The sequence below is a fragment of the Trachurus japonicus genome, chromosome 7 (genome assembly GCF_045865225.1).
Source record: "Trachurus japonicus isolate A0001 chromosome 7, Traja_1.0".
NCBI lineage: Eukaryota > Metazoa > Chordata > Actinopteri > Carangiformes > Carangidae > Trachurus > Trachurus japonicus.
This window is the reverse complement of record NC_140913.1, coordinates 21,735,757-21,757,548: the sequence shown is the minus strand read 5'-3', so window position 1 is coordinate 21,757,548 and position 21,792 is coordinate 21,735,757. Positions and strand designations below refer to the sequence as shown.

The 21,792-nt window shown below is 39.3% G+C and overlaps 1 protein-coding gene across 1 annotated transcript; it reads left to right on the top strand.

The window, feature by feature from the left end:
- Positions 1-2,959: 2,959 nt before the first annotated feature.
- pkp1a (plakophilin 1a) lies at positions 2,960-21,394 on the top strand. The gene is made up of 15 exons (XM_085782111.1): positions 2,960-3,219; positions 6,265-6,383; positions 13,021-13,197; positions 13,328-13,524; positions 13,652-13,793; positions 14,103-14,310; positions 14,898-15,066; positions 15,407-15,524; positions 16,896-17,063; positions 17,160-17,333; positions 17,651-17,804; positions 17,900-18,086; positions 18,814-18,898; positions 19,597-19,699; positions 19,834-21,394. Exons 1-14 carry the CDS (start codon positions 3,042-3,044, stop codon positions 19,669-19,671), a joined length of 2,151 nt encoding a protein of 716 aa, XP_085638237.1. The 5' UTR covers positions 2,960-3,041; the 3' UTR covers positions 19,672-19,699; positions 19,834-21,394.
- Positions 21,395-21,792: the final 398 nt, after the last annotated feature.

Below are 21,792 nucleotides of genomic sequence, written 5' to 3'. Positions count from 1 at the left end.
ATACCCAAACCTAATCTTGATTATTAAATCTTCAGTGAGACCCCACTTCTGTGATCTCAATTTTAAAGTCAAGGTCAAGGTAATCCTTATTACCCCCAAAAGCGACTAACAACTAAACTAAAATCAATAGATATAGCACAGCATTAATATACAATTGAAATCATCTCACTGCGTCATCACTGTTCACCTCCAAGTTTGATACTATTGATATTTAGTTCTCATTTAATCTGCCAGGTGGCGCTGTTGCTTCAGTTTTACCACTGCTGTAATCATGATCAGTTGGAACTTGTGACATTCATCCAGAGCTACTGTGTGTGTCAAACTGGCAGTGTGCCCCTTCACTTGTCACACTTCATTATATGTCATCCCTTCAGTTTCGCAACATTTTCGGTTTTGTGATCACATAACACCCGTATGTTAGCAAAGATCGTTTGCTAACACAACGGTGCTATAATGTGATTAAATACAAGTTCAGTGGAGGTCAACTGTACATACAAACACAATTCATCTTATCAAACATCACGCTTCTATAGTTCTGTTTCTTCAGCATGTTGACCAAGTTGTATGCATCACATCTGTTGGTATAGAAGTCATTGGCAAAAACTACAGTAGTCTTCTACATTTAAGGTTTTATTCAACATGTGCAGCATTCATGGAGTGTAACCACGTTTCAGGGAGAAGATAGGCTACTTATTAGAAAACTGGCAGACTGATTGACCACATACTATACATACCATTGCAACGCTGTGTATTGAGGGCAGAGGTTGGTAGTTATCAGCAGTAAAGCTTCTGCTATCTCACCTTATGCACATATCCAGTTGTATAACTCCACTTCAAGCCTAATGCAATCGATAACACCATAGGACACCTGTGGGTGTGTCTATGCCTGAAATTCCACCTTAAAGCTCAGCATTTCTCAGGATCTTTCAATTGTACATATATAACATATGACATCTGTTGGCATCCCTCCAAGGTATACATACATGTTGAGTTTTGAGTGATGAGTGATTTTCACAACTTAGAACACGCTCTGGTATTTTCCTGTGTTTACAGGGCACTGCTTTTTCACATAAACTTTGTCACATGTGCAATTTTCAACAAAGTGAGGAAAACATCTTCTCAACCAAACTGAGAACTTGACCACATTGGCCAAGCAAGCATGTCAGGTTTAATTTATATTACTTTTATAACTGCAAAATGTGTTGCAGAGCTTTAGAGTGATACTTGGCATGATACACTGTCCTCGGTGTAATATTGTCAAGTTTATAAACAGCCTGTTCATTTCCAATATTTCTCTCACTCTCTCTCTCTCTCGGGGCTCTTTTGTTTACAGACATTAGTCAGTGTTTTATCTGTCTGTGAAGGCTCCACTAACGAAAGCCATGTTGCCAAAACTGTGAGTGGTGATTGGTGACACGCACACAAAGCCTTGAGGCAGGGTGTGGTGCTTACTCCTGAGTGCAAGAATTTAACTAATATAGTTAACAGGTTGCTCTTGGCTGTGTTTGAGCTTGAAAAAGTCCAAGTATATAAGTAAATAGCAAACTCATAACTCATTCTAGTCATCTTATCAGTTAATCGGATAAAACCATACAACCCTGTCCTGGGCCCAAAATCTCACCTAGATTTAACAAATCTCTGACTCATGAGTCTGTCTTTCTCTCTCTCTTTCTCCCCAGGAGGGATATACCAAGAGGGGCTGGATTTAGCTGCTCCCACTTTGGCTCACCGCGGTCATTATCATTAGCACATTGTGCATTGCTTGCATGACAGGATTTTATTAGTTTGCAGAGTTGAAGTGAAGGGTGTGGTGGGAAAATATCACCTGAAAAAACGTAGCCAAAACAATCCGGTTGTGCAGAGAGCATGGGCTCATATTATCTCCTCCTCTTCCATTCTCTGCCCTCCCCTTTTTTCCCTTTCATCTCACTCGTCCTTTTCCCTCCCTCTCTGATTCCTCGCCTTTTTCTTTGCTGCCGTCTCAAGTTGACTTCATGCCCCGACCTGTCTCTCCTCTGTGCTCAGCAATTAATCTGATCTTAAAAGTTCAACCAACTTAACCCTCATTGACATTAGTGTAGCCTACATATGCATGCATCTGCACGTTATTGCTCTGTATGCTGCAGATGTGTCTGTTTTGGTGAGATTTTTCTTTATTTTCCCCCTTTCTTTGCTTTTTTTTTTGTATGATCTAGTATGATCTATCTTATTGGACTTTTTGTTTCTTTAAATACCACATCAATTATATATAAATCATAATCATTAAATCATTAGAAAACTCTTACTTATACTAATTTGCTAACTCCAAAATGATAAGACATCATTACATCAACAAGTTAAATTAAATACAGTAGGCCTTATGTCTTGGAAAGTATATTATTGCAGCTAATTTCAACTAGGCTAGCACAAGCCACTTTTTTTCCATCAACAAAAGCTAGAATAGCCTACAATTAACTCCTACTAACAAAAGGCGTACAATTGAAATAATAACGTAGGCTACCGGAGTAGGACTAAATGTTTTGTCTTTTCATTATTCTGTTCTTCTTAAATATGGGAATTGTGGTAGGCTATGTTAAATTGTATTTTCACTACTGTCATCTTTAGTCTATAGGCTAGGCTAGACTGTAATGCCAGGTAGAGGGAAGCAAAAAGCATTTATAGCAGACAGCCAGGCCAGTCGCGGTTTCGTTGCATTAAACTTGAGCATATATCACAAACTCTATAACCTCCATGTTTGAGTGTGTAGTTACCGGCCCCTCCTCTCCGCACCTGCACGCCAACAGCTCCTGTTCCCACCTCGACGGGGCGCGGTCCCGAGAGGTGGAGCTGAGCTCACCGCCGCGGCTCTGCTTACACTAAACACATCTACATACTCGGCACATCCGCTGCTCTCACTTCACCGAGTCTGTGCTGCACTTCTCCTCTGGGTCTCAGTCTGGGCAGCTTGTTTTTGTTTTTTTCTATCTCTCTTTTCTATTTAGTGGCGGGAAGTTGGCTTGTATCAACCCCGGTCACTACGATAAGGACACTGATCCGGGAAGATGATGGCTCCGGAGCCGCTGCGATCAGCGATGACCATCATTAACGCGGAGGACACGTCGCTCGCGCTGCCCTCCGATGACAAGCTGCGCACGGGACAGCGGCGCGTGCTGGATCAAGTGCACACCATCAAGAGGAGCAAGTCCAAACCCGGGAAGAGCGAGTCCCCCTCTCCTTCAAGTAAGGAAGTTTTACAACCTCACAGTTGAAGGAAAAACATGGCATGTTAGCCTCGGTTGTTGCTTGCAATTTAAATAGAGGATGCTAACAACATGGCTAATAACCTGTGAAAGGCAAATAAGAGTTTCCTGGTAACTTAGTTTCCTGTGAATGTGGAATTATTTTTAAAGACAAACATTTCTGTTTCCAGCCTGAGACAGTTTAATTTGGAAAAAAAGCAACAGTTGCTGAGTTGTAGCTTATAACTTCTGTTTATTGTTTTGTATTTCGCCTTCATTGAGAATGCGGCTGCTATTAGAGGCACCATTACAGATGTTAATCACTATTATATATAGTTTGTATCACAGATGTGAAGTGTCACATCAGGGTGCTGTTGAACATCACTATGAGCTGTGTTGGTGTGGGCTCGGCACTGACACACACACATACACTGGTGAACCTGAGCCAGTCAGGGTCAGGGCTGTTTGCTGTGAGGGAGGAACGCAAACCCACATACACACGCTCATTTTCCAATTTAGCTACGTTTTAATCTTTCGAAACAGCTCTGGTATTTGGCATAAGAGCAAGAGGCATTATACAGATCCACCAAAACTGAGAAACAAAATATTTCTTATATTGTGAAATGTGTGCAGCTCCTCCTGCAGAGTTAAGATGCAGTGTGTGGTGGACAGAGTAGCCTTTGTTACTGTAGAAATCTCTGAAGTAGACAGTGTATGATATTTTACTGCTTTACTGACACTGTCATTATTTGAAAGGATTGTGAACTTTACGGCTCACATGATAAGACACCTGTGAACTATTTAACACAGCCTTCATCTGCAACTTGTGCATATCAGAACTAGTTAATGAACAAGTTAACAAGACAAAAACCTGCATGAAAAGTGGAATTGGTTTGTCTTTTTGTGTCCACATTAAGGACAAGTTTAAGGCCTGGCAGGGAATACTATTCCCATGACAAAAAACACAAAGAAATAAACACTGAATGATAAGAAAAACAGCCACAAGGTCAGAGTTGCACACACCCCTCAGCATACCCAACTACTCTAAGCTTTAATTGTTAGGCAGGGAAACATGCCGTTGAAACATTATTCCGAGTTAATGTCACCGGTGAAAGATGATAAACTTTGGCATAACCTGGACACCAACTGTATCAGCACCCATTCCGTTCCTGTCACAGTGTATTGAGCAGATCTTATCAAGCCACACAGTTTAGGTTTATGTGAGATATCGACTCTGATGTTTGTGCTGCTCTTGCTGCCACGATGGAGGCAAACAGATTTTTCTGTGCTGAGGTTGAAAGGTTGAAGGGGAAGGATCGGAATGCTTAGAGGAAAACATAAGGAGAGATTTGGCGCATGCCTCCTGTCAAAGGTCCATCAAGAAGGTCGACAAGGAGGATTTGCTCATCAGAATCAGTCGATGCTTGTTTACCTTTTGTTTAGCGCGAGTAAAGTAATGAAGTGTGCAGATGGTTCAGCTTTGCCTTGTTCAGATGGAACTGTTTTCCACTGCAGAAATTGTCTTTCTGTATACAAACTGCCTAAAGCACGGTGTGTTGATTACCTAGAGTAACTGGTTCTGAGACGTGTTACTATATGTTACTCTATGAGGGTGGCAGCAGAAGATTCAGATCGCTGAAAATCACAGCATATGAATCTGAAACAATCTGCTTGGCGGGACAGAAGGCAGAAAGACGTAAATGTGACATAGGAGGACTGACCCATTATGACCACCTTTAAAGAATTCATCATCGCCTCCACAGAGTTTACATGTCGTATGTTCAGTTTGTGAAGATGATTATGCCAGAGTTTTGACTGCAGTAATCCTGTAATGGTGTGTCAACCGTCTATTTGGCACAAAATATGCAGTGTGCCTCATATACACATGAATCATTCAACAAGTCAGACAGGTGACGAAGGTGCAAAAACTTGCTCCCAGGTAAACAGTGGATTTCCCTTAGTTCATGCACAAACTCACTGACATGATGTCATGTCTGTTCCTCTGTATGACTTAAGGGTTGTCCAGCATGTATAAATACATGTGTGTAAAGATCTTCTAAACAAAGTAGTTATAGATCAAATATTTCCTGTTATCCATTTCAAAATTTAATCTGACAATAAACATATATCTTAACAAATACTTGGATGGATCTACTTAAACTACAGCAACAAATAACTGAAGGAACACACTTTAAGGTTAAGTTTCATCCTTCAGCTTTGTTTTTGAATGAAAAATAAAAAAGATAAATTAATTAATTAATACAATTGAGAGTTATGATAAATATAAATTAAGCAAATCATTTCCCTGTTTTAAAATGCAGCGTCTTTGATTTTAAATTCAGGTATTAATTAATTGAAATCAATAAAACACAATTTCAATCAATCTGGCTTCATGATAGCACCTTTTTTTCAAGAACAGAGAAATTTTAAATCAGGAATAAAAAGTACTGTGAAAAAAAGGAAATAACCCAGATGATAAAATAAAGATAAATTGTACAAGATTCTTAGCCTAGAAATCTAGACGCACCCTAGCGGCAGCAAATATATTTGCTCCGTAGGTAATGATATAGTCTGGCTTGTCAGGCTACAAGATTCTATAAAATGTGTTTATATTCGATAAACCATGAAAGCAGATTATTTACTCAGCGACACAAACTTGGGCCATTCTGATGCCTCTGTACACAATGAGGTTAGATAATTGTAGGTTTTCTCAAAGTAATAGGCAGTGTAGTATAATTTCAAAGGGAACATTGAAGCAGAAATCAACATAAACATGTCCACGAACATTTTACATCTCACTATAGTGTAGAGCAAAAGTGAAAAGACATAGCCTAGTTGAACTATGATCGAAACCTGTTGCCCGCATGAAGACACCCTCACTTTGTCACGCCAGCTCGATGCTCACTGGAGGGTTTATCTTCCTTGACATCAATCAAAAATAGGTGTGTTACCAAGGGCTTTATTTTTTCAACTTTTTTTTTTTCTGTCGCCGCGCCCTATCTTTAATTTGTATTTTCAACTTTTCTCACGTGTTTTCTTTCAACAGGCTCAATGTCACCACCACTGATGTCTGTCGATTTTGGATCATTCAAGTTTGCTCCAACCAAAGCCAATGGCAACTTCACCCGCACCAGCTCCACCATGTCATCGGGCTTCACCAAAGTGGTAACTGTTTCATCCATGTAACAGCACCATTTGTTGATGTAGACATAATCAGAGCAACCCTTCTTCCTTTTATAGATTCTGCCCTGAGGTCAGGGACAATTTTTTCCCCCTATAATTCAACATTTATTACATTGCTGTTTAGCCATTTGTTTCTGGTTAGAAAAATTAAAGAAAACATGCTTGTACATCGCCGTACATTCATCAAAAATATTTATTTATTTTACACCTGCTTTCATTTTTGTCCATAAGAAAGTTGTATGGTAAGGCAGATACTTAAATGAAATGAAAAACTGCTTGACCATGCAAAAGTAACAACAATGAAATAGTAATGAAAACTATTGATTGCATAGAAGTAACAGTTTATGGAAATCATCGCCTTTTCATCATAGAGACATTAAAAGACAGCCAACCTGCCCATCAGTAACACAGAAGCACATTAGCGAACATGTTAAGTCTTGTTTGTTTAATGCAAATACAAAGACCATAGTGTAAAAAGGACAGGTTGTTGTTTTACACTGAGTTATGTTCGGGTGCTGGTCCTCTGGGCAGAACAAGGCTTGTTCTTTCCCACAGTTTCCAGTCTTCTTAGCTATTTCAACTGGCTTTTGGCTCCAGCTGTAACTATCTGCTGGATCTAGCCAAGTGTTCATCTTTTAAGAGGTTCTTTGAAGAACTTGCACCTGGTTTGACAATACAGTTAAGAGTGAGTAAGACTTTTTTTTTCATTTGGGCTTAACCTGCAAAAATGCTGATCTAGTCCTTAAAAGACACACTCCCTTATTATTAATATGTAGGTGTTAACCGCCAAATGGGAGGATTCACTCAGTCATGTGTCATTTGAAGGGTGTTGTTGGTTTAATACATGTGCTGTATACATGCACCTACATAGTAAAATTGTATTTGAATTGATTACAGACCATTCTTATAATCTGAGCTCATTTGTTACTTACACCAGTTGGAAGTTCATGGTTGCCAGATTATAGTCGAGTATCCCCCGTTTCCCAGTCTTTCACTTTCATTGTGAGAATCCTGATTCTCACAAGAAGATTCGGTATAGAACACCCAAAGCCATTGAAGCTCTTAAACGGGACTTAGGGGAGCAGAGATGGACAGACATTTATTTAAATAAAGATCCAAACAAAGCATATGAAGAATTTCTGTCTGTTTTTACCACCTTATATGATAAACACTGTCCCAAGAACAAAAAAGAAGAAGAAATATGATGACAAACCCTGGATTACGAGGGGATTAGAAAATGCTTGTAAAAAGAAAAATGTACTTTATAAACAGTTTCTAAAATTGAGAACGAAGGAAGCTGAAAATAAATATAAAAAATATAAAAATAAATTAATAAGCATAATGAGATTTAATAAAAAGGATTACTACCACAAACAACTAGAAGAGCATAAAAATAATACACAGGGTATATGGAAAGTGCTTAACAGTATAGTTAATAAAAGTACAGGAAAATCAAATTACCCAAATTATTTTATTTAAAAAAATCAATCAATTACAACCAAAACAAGGGAGATTGTAAATGATTTCAACAAGTATTTTGTGAATGTTGGTTATAATTTAGCCAAGGAAATTGTGAACCCAGTAGTAAAAAATGATGTAGACGAAAGCACTATTAACATACACCCAAATACCATCTTTCTTAAAAAGATAACTGAGAGGGAACTAATTGATGTGGTAAAAACATTTAAGAATAAAAAATCTACTGACTGTATTGATGTTGATATGGCATTAGTAAAAGATATTATAGATAGTATAGCTAGACCTCTGACCCATATCTGCAACCAGTCATTCCAAACCGGTATATTTCCCAACCAAATGAAAATAGCAAAAGTCATTCCAATATACAAAAATGGAAATAAACATCAATTTGAAAATTACAGACCAATTTCTCTACTTCCACAGTTCTCAAAAATCTTAGAAAAATTATTCACCCATAGACTCGATCATTTCATAGAAGCACAAAACTTACTAAGTGAACATCAATATGGGTTCAGATCCAATCGATCCACCTCAATGGCTGTAATGGAACTTACAGAAAAAATATCATCAGCAATAGATAAAAAGGAATACACAGTAGGTGTGTTCATGGACTTACGAAAAGCATTTGACACCATCGATCATAATTTGTTAATGAGGAAGCTGGAAAGATATGGGATCAGGGGCATAGCATATACATGGCTAAAAAATTATTTAGACAATAGAAAACAATATGTGCAATTAAATAATGAAAAATCTGACTTGTTGAGGATCACATGTGGAGTCCCACAAGGTTCTGTGCTGGGTCCAAAATTATTTATTATGTACATTAATGATATTTGTAATGTGTCCAAGTTATTACATTTTGTTTTGTTCGCTGATGACACCAATTTACTTTGCTCTGGTAAAGATCTGAGGCACCTTCTGGACACAGTGGAGAGAGAACTAGGAACGATAAAAAGATGGTTTGACATTAATAAGCTCTCACTAAACTTAAATAAAACTAAATATATAGTATTTGGATACCGAAAAAATTTAGATCAAATACAAATCATGATAAATAATATTGAAATAGAAAGAGTTAATATAAATACATTTTTAGGAGTTATTTTGGATGACAAACTAAGTTGGAAACCACATATAAATCATATAAAGAACAAAATATCAAAATCTATTGCAATATTAAATAAAACAAAATACATCCTCAACAAATGCTCATTACATTTATTGTATCGAACATTTGTTGAGCCATACATTACTTATTGCATAGAGGTCTGGGGGCATGCGTATAAAACAATTACAAAACCAATTTTCATATTACAAAAGAGAGCAATAAGGATAATCAACAGGGCCGATTATCGAGACTCAACAAACACATTTTTCATAAACCTACAGATCTTGAAATTTAATGATCTTGTGGACTATAAAACTGCTCAAATTATGTATAAAGTAAATAATAATCTGCTTCCAGATGGTGTCCAGAGGATGTTTCAGACCCGAACCAGTAGATATGAACTAAGAGGGACTCATGTTTATACAAAAGCAAAAGTACGAACAAATGTGAAACAGAGATGTATATCAATTACAGGAGTCAATCAATGGAATAATCTAGAATTAGAAATCAAACTGTGCAACACACTTAATAGATTCAAAAAGTTATTTAAAAATAATATTATTAATAAATATAAAACTGATTTATAAATACCAGTGTGCTTATAAACTGCAGTATGTAGAATATGCGTTTTTTTTGTTTGTTTTTTGTTTGTTGTTGTTGCTCTGTAAAAAAAAAAAAGTTTTAAATTGAGTGAACGAAAAATGTTAATTTAAGAAGGGTAGGCAAAATAAGCTGATGCTTCAGCCTACACCTTTTCGGTCAAAGTAAATTGATTTGCTTGTTGTGTTTTTTGTTCTGATTTATTTTGTTTTGTATTTATACCTTTATATTTGTCTACTGTATTTGTTTTTATGAGACCGAAATAAACATACTAAACTAAAACTAAACTTTCACTCTCATAAAGCCATAATAACACTCAACTTTGCCAACTTATAGTTGCTAATTAGATCATGCCAGTAACACAGTGAGGAATTATAATGGCAAGATGGTTTCAGATGGGTAAATATACTGGTAAGGACACTTGAGCAACACTGACAGGGTGATGTCCTTACTGTGCATACACACGTATTGACCTTTTTGTTTATCCATGAAAACAACAAACAATTAGCGTTAATTTATTTTCCATAGATGCAAGTGTGGATTTTTCACCTTTATATACTGTATGTGTGTTCATGTGTAGTAGTGAGTCTGTGTGAATACAATGAATAGTTTACACAACATCGTTTTGTATCTAACACAAGGGTGTGTGTGTGTGATTTCCTCATATCAGATATTGTTTTTGTAAGTCATTCTTAATTTCAGTCTTTTCACAAGGAGTCAGGGCGAGTTCAACTCATCTACAGCACTGGACTAATCCAAATACCACAGAGGATTAATTCTGACTTCACCACTGTGTGTGTCTGTGTGTGTAAGTGTGGGTTAGTCTGACCTGACCCACTCACAGTGAGTTGAGGCATGTCTAGGGAGTGTGAAGATGTGTTCTCGCTGATGAATGTTGTTATTCATCGCACATCATTGTATGCACATCAGTCCCCTCCTGCCTCTATAATCTGCATGTTGATTCTGTCACCTCATCGAAATTCCACGCAAAATTAATTATTTAGTTGCACTGCAGAGCTAATGGCCACAAATCAGTCAGCGGATGCACCTCACTGACTGTGAATAGAACTTTGAGTCTGCTTTCTTGTGTGGGCTTGTAGTTGTGTTTTCAAGAAAAAATGATGAATTACTGTAGAGTTCATCTTCAATACAGCAGCAGCTGCATTACTGAAAGTAAAAACGTCAGAATAGTGTGAGAAATGAAAACAAAATTGCAATCCAATCTATTTAGCAGTGGTGGAGTTTTGAGTTGCCGACATTGACCATTGATAATTGATCACAAATTAAAACATAAAAGTTCCACATTTGATGATTTGATCATGTTTGTTTAAAGCAGAAGTAAGCGATCCGGTCGTTTTGGCTAACTTTCTGTCAGCCGATGGAGTTAGCAGTCCCCGCCCTCGTCCCTACGTCACCACATGCACGCGCATCCCTTGGCTGCACACACAGAGAGGACCGCCCCTTTATGCCGCTCTCTCTCCTCATTGGATAAAGGTTGTAGGATACAAGGAAAGTTTTCTCCTCGGCTTACAGCAGAGCAGAGTGACTGACAGACCCGTGTTTCAGACCAAACACTCTATATAAGTGATTGCTGTCGGAAGATATAACTATTTAAAGGGACAACGAGGAGTTTCTATTTGGTTATAAAAAAGTCTCACGTTAATGTGGATGAATCTCCGCTACCCACACTTGTTAATGGGCCCATTTTCGATAAATATATCGTTTAGTCTCTATCGTTATTTTGTTATTATTAGTGGTGGTGGAAATGCTGGGCGAGCCGACCAGCGTTTCCTTACTTTCGGTTTTGCGGACGCTCATGAGAATAACGCCGTCGAATCGCCGTTTGTGGTCTGAACTATCTCTTTGAACCTCTGACTTTAATTCTTGATGAATGAAAACATGAGTCCGTCTTGCGCCGGTCGAAGAATTCTATGGTGCGCGTGGAGGCTCATAAATGTAGTGTGAAAACACTTCGCTTTTCCAAAACTCCTCGTTGTCCCTTTAAGACTTAAATTAACACAAATATTCCGCTTACTTCTGCTTTAATTATGGTTGTTTAATAAAGAGGCAATGGGTGTGTCATGTGCACACCCTTCGCTTTTCTATTAGCTCAACGTTTTCTACATTACTGTTGGTAGTGCTTTTTTTTTGCAGCACCCTGCCCTCTTTTAAATGTCCTAAATTAAATGTATGACAGAAGCATCACACTGTGTATACACACGTTGCTTTTATTTGCTCTGCAGGATTTGCATATTATAAACGATCAAGCATAACAAGTATTAACAACCCCAATTGCTCGCACGCTGTCAGTTGTTATCAAGTATGTTACCGACAGATCTCTCCTCCATCATGCAGGGCTGACGTGACGTGGTCACTAAGCAACCAGCTCACTTTTAAATTGAAACAGGAAAGAGAGATGGTATGTGTGTGCGTGTGTGTTACCTGCTTAGACGATATTCCTTCCTTATGAATTGCACAAATCAAAAGGTCAACTAATCAGCCGCAGTGATTTACTGTGGGAACATTGTTGCGATCAAGAGAAAGAGAAGGCTTTTCCTGTCATTGTTTCAGTGGTGTACATTTCCTCCTCATTAATGTTCACCACACTGAAATTTTTCAAACCAACCAATAGAAGACAATTAGGACAAAAATTGATTTTGAGAGTGACTCATCTTTGAAGCAGGGAAGGACATGTTCTGTCATTTTGCTCGAGTTCAATCTATGCCAAGTTTCCTTTTAGATTATTGTGTGGCAAAGCCTGAATAGCGTGTTTTGTACAGACACACACACGCACGTACACAAGGTCAAAAAAGCAAAGTAAACGTGAAAAAATAACGATGCATAATTACAGGAGATTAAATTATTACGTCATATCAGGTTGGGGAACGTTACTGAGTACCGTGTCTAACTAACACACACAAAGCTCCTCTGTGAGAAACCGCTCAACTGTGCCAGCTGTCCTACAATGAAACCAGCTCCCAATGAGTCAGTCTCCAATGGCAGATATTACGTTACCTCGGTGTGTGTGATTGTTTGGGGCATTCTGCTGCCCTCAACATGAAGTGAGAGGGACGGGAAAAAAAGGTATGCAGGTCAAATTCTTGTCTTGGATAACAGCGAGTGTCTTTGAAAACTGTTCTTGTAGAAAGTGGGCTACCTACTTTCTGTTTTTTTTTTACCTGCGCTGTTGCTACAGAGAGGCCCTCAGGTTAAACAGTCTTTTAAGCAGGTTACAGCTAAGCTTCATTTTTCCACAACTTGCTGATGTGGATTTCTTACCATGTGTGCATCTTTCAAAATGACCTGGATAAAAGGGCGTGTGAGGCTCTGTCATTTTAAGACCGATCATTATGGAAAAAACATACTGGGAGATAAGATGTTTATTGCAAATAAATCCCTTGACCCACCCATTCTTTCTTTTCTTTTCAGAACACTCAGAAGAGTCGCACTCTGTCCACTCGAACTGCGGGGCAGTACAGCTCGTCCGCAACATGGGACCAGAAAAATCAGGTTTCCACCTGGCCGAAGAGTCCCAACGGGATGACACCCAGTCGCAGTGACCCTGCCTTGGCTGCTCCATTCTCTCCTCTCCCAGCACCTGTCATGGTGATCACTTATTTTTTCATTCTCTTACTCTGCAGTATGACTGAAGTTCCTAAACATGTTGTGAAAAATGTGTGTAAACATAAAAACTGCAGTACCAAATTGGTAAAAGTGTAAACTGCTCCTTACACAGCAAGCCAAGGGGCAGACCTATCAGAGCCAGAACACCCTCCAGACTCGTGTCCATAGAAACAGCACCTACTCCATGGTGAACGGCAGCCAGATGACCAGCAGCCAGACACGCATGATGCGGCCGCCTTCTGCCCAGTCTCACACCGAGGGAAAGATGGGGACCATCAAATTAACTACGAAAGCACTACAACAAACAGCGTGAGTTTACTGGCTTTCAATTCTCATTTTCATTCCCAAACTTTTCCCACAAAAATGAACAAATAAATCTATGTTGTTTACTTGAACTTGTAATTGATCAAGTGTCTGATTTCTACTATTTCTCCAGAGTGAACACTGGGATAAACATGTCAGATGTGACCCTGAAAGAGGCCGTAGAGTACCTGTCTCACACCGATGAGAATTATCAGCAGTTTGGAGCAACGTTCATCCAACACACCACCTTCAATGAAGAGCGCGCCAAACAGGAGGTCTGAGCACTCGTACAAATGATTTACTGTTAGTGATTCAACTGCGAACACACCCTCTAAAAAGGCGCGCTTGCACTCCGCTGTTACTGTCACATCGCATTTATGTTAGGTTTGTTTTGTGTTGTAGACAGACACACAGGGTAACACTCTGTGAAGACCTACGCGTAACCTGCCTTGAGGGAAAGGGAGGAGGGAGAATTTATCATTGTGTTAGGCTGATTTCTGTGATTGCAATTTACACTGCTGTCAATGTGATGCCACGCCCATGAGGTCTCCTCACCCGTTCCCTCCCACGTTTCTGTGCCACAGGTTTTGCAGCTGGGGGGTATCTCTGCTCTGGTTTCCCTGCTGCGGAGCCCCAATCCTGCAGTGAACCAGGCTGCTGCTGGAGCTCTGAGGAATCTGGTGTTTAAGGATCAGAACAACAAGCTGGAGGTTCAACACTGTAGTGGCATTGCGAAGGCCCTGCAGCTGCTGAAGGAAACTGATTCAACTGAGACTCAGAAGCAAATCACAGGTTGGACACACATAGTGGGGGTGTAACTTACTGTTTACATGCCCTAGCCCTGTCCCTTCAGGGAGAACCTCACATACACAGAGCTAAAACATGTGCTTTACAACATTATGGTCTCCTTTATTTATTCTCATAGTTTTTAGTTGGACTTTAAGATACCAAAATAAAAGAAGAAAATATCAGAACAGTTTAGATACAGTTTGGTTTACTTTATGTTTAAAGTTAATTTCCAAATTTTCACATTGAAAACAAGTTCACACAAGAAACACCACAACTAGATCTTTAACAGTAATAACAATAATGTGAGTTATTAAAGTCAGACAATACCACAGAAGGCATGTGAGAACATTCAGAAATAGAGGTCGGTGTAAACCACATATAAAAGACCGAGATAAAATCAAGGGTTTACCTGACTGCACCATATTCAGTATAGTGTACAAAAAACATTGTTCCCAGCATTTAATGAATTCATCAAAACATTTTCAAAGAAAAAAAATTGTTCCTTTGACTATCATATGTGATAATCTCAGAAATGTGTGGTAGATTTTTTTTAAATTACTTATTCATTTGAATCTTCTTGTGACACATAGGTCTGCTGTGGAACCTGTCCTCCAGCGACGAGCTGAAGGAGGAGCTCACGGCGACGGCGTTGCCAGCTCTGACTGAGAATGTGGTGATACCGTTCACCTGCTGGTCAGACAGCAGCACCAACAACAACATCCACCCTGATGTCTTCTACAACGCCACAGGGTGTCTGAGGTGAGAGCATTTCATTCGGTTCACGCTGTACTTTTAGATGGATGAAATTTAAGAACCACAATCTATCCTCATAATTCCCAATACAGTTTATTAAATAAATCAACAAAAATATCCAATAGATAACATACCATAAATAAATCCTCAAATATTTTTTTATCTCAAATCTTTTCTCTGGCTCTCTAAAATCATGGTTTGGGTATTTCTGCACACCATGTTGTCTGATCACCATGATCCAGTTTTTGCTCACAGGGTGTGACGGTGCATGTTACCAGTTGTGGAACATTATTGTCTGGTTCTTATGTTTTTGTGCAATTTTAAATGCATTAAATAATGCGTGCAGGAACCTGAGCTGTGCCAAGCAGAGGGAAAGGGAGGCAATGAGAGGGTGCAGTGGTCTCATCGACTCCCTCATGGGTTACGTCCAGTCCTGCGTGGCAGAGGAAAACCCTGATGACAAGGTACAACTTTGAACACACAGTCACAGCAAGATTTTCTGTTCTTGTTTTTTCCCCTCATCATTTACACAGGCCATAACAAATAGAGATGAAACAACAAATCAGTTTTATAATAAGATAGAATTTTTATCAGTAGCTCTTTTGATGATTGAGTTCATAAGTGTTTTCTGGACAAAACAAGTTATTCCAAATACTTTGAGCTATGGGGGAATTATGACAGGCCCTTTTCAGTAAGATAAATCAGTAACAAAACTAAATACTGATTGCATAGGGAGGAGTTGACATTAATTGCATCACTGATTTTGAGGATTTTGTTTATAGGGATTGTTTATAGGGACAGTATTATTTGTTTGTTTATTAGGTCACACTTTGGTTTTCTGGCTCCTAGCATTGTTATTTCTGTGCACGTTGTCCCTGTCACACTGAATTAAAGTTGTGTGTGTAGCTGTGGTTGGATTCATGCATGCTGGCTATATATTAGTTAATTCCTGTAAATCAGGGTGTGTTAAGATGAGATGCTAAATATATCACATAAATATAGTACATACATACTACAGATACAAATACAAATACCCATACATCCCTTTGAACATATGTATGCGCACTGACTGCACATCCGTAATACATGTACAGGGTCAAGAGGGTAAATAAATCAGGCAGGTGAAAGGTAACATGTAGTCAGAGCTCTCACATGAACATCCACCTCGTCTGTGGAAGCTTTGGGCGTGGAGCTTAATGTCATGTCTGTGCTGGTGGTGTTTACAGAGGCCACTTTAATGAAGCAGTAAAGTCTGACTGGTGTTGTGGCTTTGTGTTGTCTGTGCCACAGACAGAGAGAGGATTTGTTTTGTTTAATTTGTGTCAGTCCCATCAAGGCAAGGCAGGGCAACTCTAACTGGAGATTCTAAGTCTTTATTGTAAGGTAGGAGACTAGTGCTGTACTGTATGCTTACAACTAACACATAACATTTAGAATACACATGGTCATTTCTCTTCTTTAACTAAACCCACACCAATTCAACTCATTTATTTTGGTCAACAGTTTGTTTGCTTCCTAGAACAATTCATCCATTCCCTTTTAAATAAAGTTACCAGCTGACCTTGTTAGCTGTTGCCTGTTGTTAGCTCTTGCCTGCTTTCATTGTAGCAATTTGTGATGGGCAGGTTTTTTATTAATTCCCCAAACAAATTGAGTCTTTCTTTATCAAGTAGGTGGAACAGATGAGAAGTAGGCAGTGTTTCTTTTATGATTTTCATAATCTTTGTATTAGTTATTGCTTTTCATGCTCACTTACATATGTGCATAAATGCAGCAGGTAGGTCAGACACTGCGCAGTAGATTCATCAGTTAATAAGTGCTCTTGTCTTCTTTAGTCCGTGGAGAACTGTGCATGCATCCTCCATAACTTGACCTATCAACTGGAGTCGGAGGCCCCTGAATGCTTCAGCAGCTACTGCCCTCAAAAAAACAGCGAGCAGGGGGGCAGGAAAAGCCCCACAGTTGGATGCTTCAGCCCCAAGAGCAGCAAGGCGCAGAAGCAGGTGGGCATCAACCAACGCGCCTCCATTTGTGTTTGTGTTGGCTAAATCATGACAGACCCTTTAATGCCTTCATTCTCCCCTCTCCCCCCTCTTCAGCATCTAATCAACATGAATCAGACACTAGAAGACAGCACCCCGTCAGGTCAAAATTGGCTGTGCCATCCCAAAGCCATGCAGACCTATCTGTCTCTGCTGGGCTCATCCCAGAAAGACTCCACCCTGGAGGCCTGCTGCGGTGCCCTGCAGAACCTCACCGCCAGTAAAGGACTGGTGAGTGAGAAAAAGGATGATTAGGATTAACCCAGTTTGATTTAAGAGACGAGAAAATCAACACAGAGGCGGGAGGATTAATGACACATCAGTTCCATGAATAAGATGAACTAACTGGTTTTGTGAGAAAAGATATAGGTTTGTCTCCATGATTCAGCGGTTATTAGAGAATAGAACTGGAACTGAGAAAAAGGGAAAGTGTGAGGCATGCATTGTCAGGGGTTTACAACGTTAAATCAACTGGATTTCACACTGCAGTTATGGCGTGATGTCTTCTTCTCTCTCAGTCCTTGCACGTTTTGTCTTTTCTGTTTCAGGGGTCTTCTATCATGAGTCAGATTCTGGTTCAGAAGTTGGGTGCGCTGCTGCACTTGCCCCCGATGTTCAAGTCCCAGAACCCCAGCCTGCAGAAGACTGCCATGTCCCTGCTGAATAACATGTCTCGGGCCGGCGGTGTGCAGACCACCATGGGTGAGGAGAAGCATGAGTTCTGTTGCAGGTGCGTGGATGTCGCTCTAGTCGACACATATCTGATTTACTTTCTTCCTTTATCCTTCTCTCAACAGCAAAGCAGATTCTGCCTGAGCTCACAGGCCTCCTCTCATCTGGCCCTCGGGAAATGGGAAAAAGCGATGACACCATAGCGACAGCTTGTAACACAGCACGGACACTGATGTTGGCGGACAGTGAGGTCAGCAAGAAGGCCATCTCTAATGAACTGGTGACATCGTTGGCTGACCTCAGTGAGAATGGGTGAGTTTTTACTTTTTCATCACCTCGTGGGAGGGAAACTTAACTGCGTCTCACTGAACTGCCTGAAGCATTTTGAGTTGACTGACTTGACTAAAGAGTTTTTAAAAGGTCCATAAAATGGCCATGCTTTGCCTAATGAATCTTGAGGTATTTTTTCACACAGTTAGTGTGGGCTTTTATCTGTTTCGAGATCTATGCAACAGCGTGTGGCACTAACATAAAAAACATTTAATATATACAAAACAGCGTCACAGTCTTCCTGTTTCTCTTGATAAAGTCATTGTCAGTAGTTTAAAACAAGTAAAATTCATTCGAAAAGAGACTTTGGCACTGATTTTTTTTTTTAAATATACCCTTTCACTACTGTGAACATTAGAAACAAAAATTAAATTCACCTCTGCTCTACTTATGAGAGACACATATCTTCAAACACAGGACGAGTAAAAACGAAAACTGGCGCCTATAATCCTCCCAAACAAAAAGAGTAATCTAATCTACCATCAGCACTGCAGCTGCTGCTGTAGTTTATTGTCAAATGGTTATTTAAGCACCAAAACAATCTCTCAACTTTTATCTCAAAGTTTTTGGAAAACCCATCATGTGGGTTATATCTGAAATGTCTATATTGCTTATTGTCCTGTCATCCATCTCTTTTTTCCTTATGTTTTTTTTTTTTTTGGTGTTGTGTTTGTGTCCTGTCCTAATTTCCTTCATCCCTGTGTCCCAGGTCTTTCCCTAAAGGCAGCAAAGCAGCCGGCCTGCTGCTCTACAACTTATGGAACGAGAAGAATTTGCAAGGGGTTGTGAAGAAGGTAAATTAGACAGTGGCGAAGTGCAAAAATGTGTGGTCGACCTGTGAGTTCAATCCTCAGAAGGCAGACTCTCCAAACCTATTGTTCCTTTGTGTCAAGTTAGAGCCTAGCACATGCTCCCACTGCTTTGTGCAAGGAGCAAGAGGAGGGCCGAGCTGAAATGGGTGGGTGTTTGTTATTACTCCTCTAGCTCGCACAGTCACTTTCCCTTCCCCGCCTGCCACACCCAAGAGTTCAGTGAGCACAGGAACAGTCACACTGGAATCCGAGCAGACTGGTTTTCAGTGTTCGCTCTCGAACATGGGTGGAGTTACGTGTGGAAATTTGAAAACAGATGAAGAAGAGGTCAAGACAGTGACAGTCAGAGATGGGCAGGGTGGGGAACACGCAGAATGCATGAAGCATTTTCTTTTTAATGCATGTATGAGTATGTGAGTATGAGCAAGTGTGCTGATCGTATCAGCAGTAATAATGCATGTTATGAAATATGTTGTGTAATTGATGAGGACAAACAGTGTCTTGGCTCGGAAGAGATTGAAAACACTTGGTTTCCACACAGTCATAATTCACTCACGGCTCCACCGAGCTAAAGAGCTTTTCCTCTCACACTCACCTCGGGGGTGTGGAGTGTGTGTCTGTGTGTGTGTGTTCATGTGCTTACATCTGTCTGACACTTCCTTTTGCTATTTGCTCCACAGCTGGGATTGGCCAAGTCGCTATTTGTCAATGACAACACCACAGCACTGTACAAGACGATGCAAATTATTGATTGAATATGATGGACACCGCACAGGCCAGGAGGTAGGATTTGCTTCCGGATGCTTGTAGCTGCATGTATTCAGGATTTAAAGGCTCGATGGGGCCAGAATGAAAATAATTTGTATTAAAGGAATTACATTTTTTTCTCTCTTTTCTCTTTTCCTCCTTGCGCTCAGGTGTGTACTTGCAGATGGAAATCAGCATGTTAAGACACTGCTGTGGCCACACCCTTGCAACAAGGAGACTAAAACGCTTCATATAATGGCCTCGCTGAAAGATCTCAATCTATTAGGAGTCAATCATACAAGATTTTGTACATAGTAGAAAAGAAAGTTTCTTATTTCGGTAACCCTGCGGTGTTGAAAGTATTTAATTTGGATATGTTTCTGTCTGTGTACATAAATGGGTGAGTGTGTCTATGACAGGTTAAGTGTGCGTATGCTGAAACCTAATTCATGCAGCATTTGAGATACAATATACGATAAGTCGAATGGTACTTAAGACAGTCAGTGATTATTCTGTTTGAGAGATGACATTTCTGTCCAAAGTGGCTGCAAAATAACATTTTGGCTGTGAGGAGTGATCAGCATAAGATGAAAGTAGAAAGAAAATATATTCGAGGCTAAAAAACAAAATAAGATTTTTGCATTTATGATACTGTAACAACCAAATGAAATCTTGTGCACCTCAATAGCAAATAGTGTGCTCTGCAGGTATAAAGTAAATATATATATATATATTTTTTTTTTTTAAATCAGCTTTTTGATTTCTAATGGGTTTAAGTTAATAGCTTCAATATGGTTTAATACGGTGAATGTGCCGACTCTATGTTAGACTGAGCAAGAGCTCAGTTCAAGACAGAGATTAAGGTTTCAACTTAATAGCAAAGAAATGCTAAATTTCTAATGTTTGATGCAGTTTATTGGATTTTTTTTTATTATTATTATTATTTTGATACTGTTTCATTAAAAATGAGTAGAGCAGCTGTCATGCTGCACTAAAATGGCTTGACATTTTCTGCAAACAGCACACAGCACATATGAAGCTACAGTTAGCTTATCTTATCTTGGCGTAGCACAAAGACTGGAAACAGGTGGAAGCTGGCCTAGCTCCAACTAGCAATAGCTGCAACAATTACGCCTACTATGTTTGATTAATCTGGACAAAAAGCAAAGTGTTGAAAAAAAAAGTTTTTTCTACACCTGGCTAACATACAAGCATGTTACCTTGGGTCAGAGTAGAGGCAGGCTACCTGTTTGCCTATGTTTCTGGTCTTTGTGCTAAAATAAGCTCATATGCTTTTTTTATTTAGCCTCACATGTGATGTCTCCTCTACCCGAATATCCACAGCAAGAAACTAACTTCCCAAAATGTCAGCCTGTTTGTTTTTTTTATTATTAATGTTTGCACCTTGTTCTATCACAACACATTGTCATTAACTTGCTTTTGAAATGAACAGGTTTTGTTTTATCCTTTGTTCGTTTTTTTTTTGTTTTTGTTTTTTTTTCACATTCTCTTTCATAAACTAAGCAATAGGAAAGGAATCGGAGAATAATCAATAACCTGTAACAGTTGGTGCCTATACAGTTCGATTGGCTTTGTGTAAAACCTTAGAGGTCAAATATAAAACTCTTAAATAGCTGATATGTGCTCAGTCTGCACACAGAGACTCTTGTAAGTGGACAGTGGCTGTGTGCTACTTTAAGTTGAGAGGTGCACATTCAGATTCACAGTAAAGAGTACTGCTCTCCAGGCCAACTGCAGTCTTGTTGACTGAAATCAGATCTAAAATACAGCACACAAAACAAAACAAAAATTATATATTTATATAAAAGTTCAGATACTTAAATACTAGATATAGATACTTACATCAGAAATCATCACTAAAGCTTACCTAAAGAGATAAGATTCTTGGTAACTGTGGGGACTCCCCACAGCTCAACACTACACTGCTGGAGACTGCTTAACTGCTTGGTTAATTTGCCTCAGTCAGATGTCAGCATTGCTTTAAATCTGTTTGTGGAGAAATGTATAATTAGGACCATTCCCTGTCATTCAGTTGTAGAATAAACAACACAGATGCATCTAAGAGTTGGCTTTTTTTTAACCAACACACAGAAAGTATACACTTTGTT

Bases quoted from the DNA above. Each gene is read 5' to 3' on its own strand.
- pkp1a (XM_085782111.1), top strand. From the start codon at position 3,042: ATGATGGCTCCGGAGCCGCTGCGATCAGCGATGACCATCATTAACGCG. The intron at 3,220-6,264 runs GTAAGGAAGTTT...TTCTTTCAACAG, and splicing joins CGAGTCCCCCTCTCCTTCAA to GCTCAATGTCACCACCACTG. The intron at 17,334-17,650 runs GTGAGTGAGAAA...TTTCTGTTTCAG, and splicing joins TCACCGCCAGTAAAGGACTG to GGGTCTTCTATCATGAGTCA.